The 4681-nt window shown below is 49.0% G+C and overlaps 1 protein-coding gene across 1 annotated transcript; it reads left to right on the forward strand.

Moving 5' to 3' along the window:
- The first annotated feature begins 835 nt into the window (after window positions 1–835).
- LOC125521233 lies at window positions 836–3170 on the forward strand. The gene is made up of 3 exons (XM_048686296.1): window positions 836–1828; window positions 1913–2142; window positions 2243–3170. Exons 1-3 carry the CDS (start codon window positions 994–996, stop codon window positions 2840–2842), a joined length of 1665 nt encoding a protein of 554 aa, XP_048542253.1. The 5' UTR covers window positions 836–993; the 3' UTR covers window positions 2843–3170.
- Window positions 3171–4681: the final 1511 nt, after the last annotated feature.

Consider the following 4681-nt stretch of genomic DNA (forward strand, 5'->3'; position numbering starts at 1 on the left):
ATTTCTGTTTCTAAATCGCCACTTAAGACCCATCTGACGCAAACAGGAGATTGATACAAGTATATAACACAATATTTTTTGAACAAAAACCAAATTGATGCAAATACTGACTTAGAAACAAGTTTTTTAACTGACTGAGCTGTAGTTACTCCTGAGTAAATATAAGGATTCTTCTACATTCCATGGGAATTTTAACTTCGACTCTAACTTATTTAAATAAAACATTTTTTTCATGTGATGCAATTGAACAAATCAAAATCCTGCAAAATAAATGGCATGACATTATAATCCTATGTTCTTCCCATTCCCGCGTTTTTTGGATTCCTAGGAATCAAAGAGGCCCTAAAATTATGGCATGGTTTTTCCTTATAAATTCTCCTAATATAGTATTCCCTCTGTGCCAAAATAAGCGTCTCAACTTTAGTAATCCCTCCGTACGAAAATACTTGTCATCAAAATGGATAAAAAGAGATGTATGTAGATCTAAAATACGTCTAGATAGATCCCCTTCTATCCATTTTGATGACAAGTATTTCCGGACGGAGGGAGTACAATTTTGCGCTAAAATTAGTACAAAGCTAGACACTTATTTTGAGATGAAGGGGCTACTATATTGTAAGCATACAAATTTTGTGACATCTTAAAGTTCACTAAACAATTGATTGCGCCAGCTAGTTGTGGATTCTCCTTTTTTATTCTCCGCCTTAGAATTTATATTTGAGAAGCAAATAAAGAGAGAATATGAAAAACAAAACAGCTTCTGTTTAGTGGAAGAAAAACAAAATAGCTTTTTCTTATCACAAAGCAGGTAGGCTTTATTGAACATGAATAATGTTTACAGTAATGTGGAAAGGAAATAGCTGGACCAACGAACGAAGCCTAAAGAGGGCCCAAGTCCAAAAGTCCAAAAGAGAGCATTGACCCAAGAAAGAGTCCAAAAGGGGTCATTGCAGGAGGCGACGCCGCCGGCTGCCAGGCGCACCGACGCGCACCATGCCTTCCTCCTCCTCCGTCTACCCGGAACACCGCGTCGTCACCGCAGCCGAACTCATCGCCGGCAATGATGCCAAGGAAACGAGGGCCACGGGCGCCGAGGGCTTCGCCTCGCTCCTGCGCACCCAGGAGGAGGTCGACGCGCTCTGCGACAAGTACGGCGTGCCCAAGGAGTTCACCGCGCGCCCCGCCGGCGACCTGCGCGCGAACTCGACGCCGCCGCCGGGGGCCATCTGCGTGTACGCGCGCGCGCTGGAGGCCGGGATGCGCGTCCCGCTGCACGGCTTCTTCCGCGACGTCCTCGCCCACTTCGGCATCGCGCCGGCGCAGCTCACGCCCAACGGGTGGCGCTTCATGGCGAGCTTCCTCGTGCTCTGCGAGTCCGCCGGCGTCCCTCCCTCGGTCGCGGTGTTCCGGCGCTTCTTCCACCTGTCCATCATGGATCAAAAGCACGAGAAAGGGTGGTACTTTTTCCGATCCAGGCGGGACATCACAAGCTTGCCGAACGGGGGTTGCAAAACCACCCCGGGCTGGAGACACGAGTTCTTCTTCCTCTCGTCGCCGGAGCCGTGGCCTTGCGCCGTGGAGTGGGGCGAGCCGTCCAACGGCTCCTCCCTCGACCCGGCGCTCACCGTTGAGGAAAACAAATCGGTGGTGAAGCTGAGCGCTCATGGTGGCGCCGCTGCTGATCTCAGGAACCTGCTCCCTGCTGGGCGCTGCCGTATCTGCGCCGCTGTCGATCTCAGGAACCTGCTCCCTGCTACGTGCCCACGGCGGCGGCGGAGTAACCTTGCTGCCGCATCCCCGCCGCCGCGGCCTTCTTCGTGTTACAAAGGTACCTGAAGAAGTTCTGAACATTGAAATACCTCTGATTCCCCTGTTTCATGGAGCCCTAAAGTTGTTGCTGCGTGCTATCTAGGCATGGATCCCTCCGTCCACGACATGATGAAGACTATGCCGGCGGACAAGGTGGCCGCGCAAGCGTCGGCGTCGGCAAAGAAGAGGACTTGGGAGGAAGCCAGCGGCAGGCACGACGGACACACCACAGACTGGGATGGCGGACGGGAGCTGCTGCAGGAAACCGTCGCGCCGTCGTTGGAGCGCGCGTTCGCGGCGAGCGAGCCTTCCGACGGCGCAGCGATTCGGCGGGTATTGCCACTATGCCAGCAAATGCCATGGGAAATTGTTCCATCTCTAGGTGCTTGTCTTGTCGGGGGTCCGTCCAACCGAGCATATTGTTTGCTTTCAGGCTGCGAACTGCGTGCTCGAACTTGGGGAGAAGCTGGTGGCCAGGGAGCGCGACGCCGCGGCTCTGCGGGAGCAGCTGGAGGAGGCAAAGGCCGAGCTCGCGGCGGCGAAGTGGGCGGCGGACGTGGAGCTTGAGAAGGCACAGTCCGAGCTCGCTGCGGCGGGAGCGGAGCTGGAGAAGACCAAAGCGGAGCTCGCGGCGGTGGAGGCGGAGGTGGTGAAGACGAAGGCCGAGCTCTCCGCGTCTCTTGTGGAGGCTGAGCTCGCCGCGGCAAAGCAAGCGGCGGAGGCGGTGAAGACGAAGGCCGAGCGCGCTGCGGCCTGGGAGGAGGTGGTGAAGACGAAGGACGAGCTCGCCGCGGAGGCAGAGCTGGTGCAGGCCAAGGCCGAGCTCACCGCGGCGAAGCGCGCCGCGGAGACGGAGCTGGTGAAGACTAAGGCCAAGCTTGCCGCGGTGGAGGCGGAGCTGGAGAGCGCCAAGGCGGCAGCGGTGCAGCAGTTCCTGGCCTCCGAGGAGCAGGTGCGCCAGCGCGCGGAGGACGCGCTGGAGGGGTACAAGCGCTGGCGAGGTCATCAAGCTCCGGCTGGCCGTGCTGCCTGAGTACGTTGCCCGCTGATGGTCTTTTTGGAATTTGAAACATTCCTTCTCTAGATGGCTGAAATGAAGATCACGAACAAAACTCTAGCCTGATCCACTCTATGCGCTCTGTTCCCCTATCTGGAGATCGCTTACTTTTGTAGCTGAAGTTCTCTGAGATACTACAACACTCTGCACCCGTTGATAGGTGATTTTCTTGTTCCAAGCTTCAGGTCACAATTGACTAGGGAGGCTCGTTTGTTGGTGCATGTAATGTTCATTATTTGCGATGTTATAAGATCGGAAATGGTAAATCCCGAATGTTCGGAATTTGACCATGACTAATCGAACATTTCATGGCAATTTTAGTGAAAAGAGGATGGCAGGTTTAGTTGACACGCTTGGCAATTTTCTGAAAAAACAATAAATTAAGCATGAATTTATCATGCTTGCCAACTAAATTTACATCCTCTCGCCATTAAAAATTGTCATTGAAAACGTTTGATTTGTCAATGATCAAAATTCCCAAGCATTTGGGCGTTATCGGGGTCCTAAGAGTTTGAGTACCTCACATACACACACGCACACTTACCCCAATAAACACACAAACACACACCCCTATCCTTATGAGCATCTACGGAAGAGACTGGGCCAGCCTTTTGAGACATGAATAGCTCAAATTTGATTCTTAGAAAATCTGTTGAACAAAGTAGGCTTGATTTAATTAAGCAAGCCAATGTTGAACAAGCTAGGCTTGATTTAATTAAGCAAGACAAATTGGCATGAACTTGGGGAAAATTAGAAACATGATTAGCTCAAATTTGATTCTTAGAAAATCTGTTGAACAAAGTAGGCTTGATAATCTCTGTTGAACTAAGTAGGCTTGATTATGGATAATCAAGCCTCCCTCGAAAATCTACTTCCTTATCTACTTTCAAATTTTCGAGGGAGGCTTGATTTTCGAGAATTGTTATCCATAAAAAAGTAAAAGAGTATTATTAGTGTGACCATGGGAGGTATTTTTTTGGGAATATGAGAGGATTTCGAGGAGATATTAAAAGAGATTTTCGAGGGAAATGATTATGGATAAGAAAGTAGATTTCCTTGGCTCCGTTGGTTTTTCCAACGAAACAAATAAGTTTTGGATTGAGATTTCACATATGCATTGCACAATGATCCGCATTAGGCGGGGGGCAGCAATGATACCGCCGGCCAGGAATAAGTACTTATCCCTCTTATACTTAAGAAAAGAGAATAGAAGTGGTTCCTTTTCTTTCTATACGAAATTTGATAATTTTGTTTGTGTTCATGTTGGCATAGGAAAACTACTCACTTCCGCCATCTGCATTAGTTACGTTAGCGTAGGTAGGCGGTTCTCATGCCAAAGGGGAAGATCTCGCTCAGCCAAGTGCGCTTGAAATAATGAGACAAGAATATTCAAGGACTAATTTGCAGAAATTATGTGCACGCAGAGATTTCCATTGGCATCACACTCCTGCTTGGGGGAAATCTGGTGGCCTATTATTGTGTATTAACTACACTACTCTAGATGTTATTTCCCAAGAGGACGTGGATTGTTATATCAAAAGGATCGTATAGGATGTTGAAGATAAATTTATTTGGGATTTAGTTCTTGCTTATGGAGAAGCCCAGCCTGATAGGAAAGCCAAATTATTGTCTGAAAGTTTTGCACGATTGCATCATTCATCCACTAATTGCAGGTGATTTTATTATAATTAGGAAATGATCCGGTAAAAGTAAACCAGGTACATCTGGGCATTGGATTTTTTTGTTCAATGCAATTCTTGAACAAGTTGGACTTAGCGAGCTTGATCTTCATGGAAGATGATACGTCCATTTTGT

Source organism: Triticum urartu, chromosome 7 (genome assembly GCF_003073215.2).
Source record: "Triticum urartu cultivar G1812 chromosome 7, Tu2.1, whole genome shotgun sequence".
NCBI lineage: Eukaryota > Viridiplantae > Streptophyta > Magnoliopsida > Poales > Poaceae > Triticum > Triticum urartu.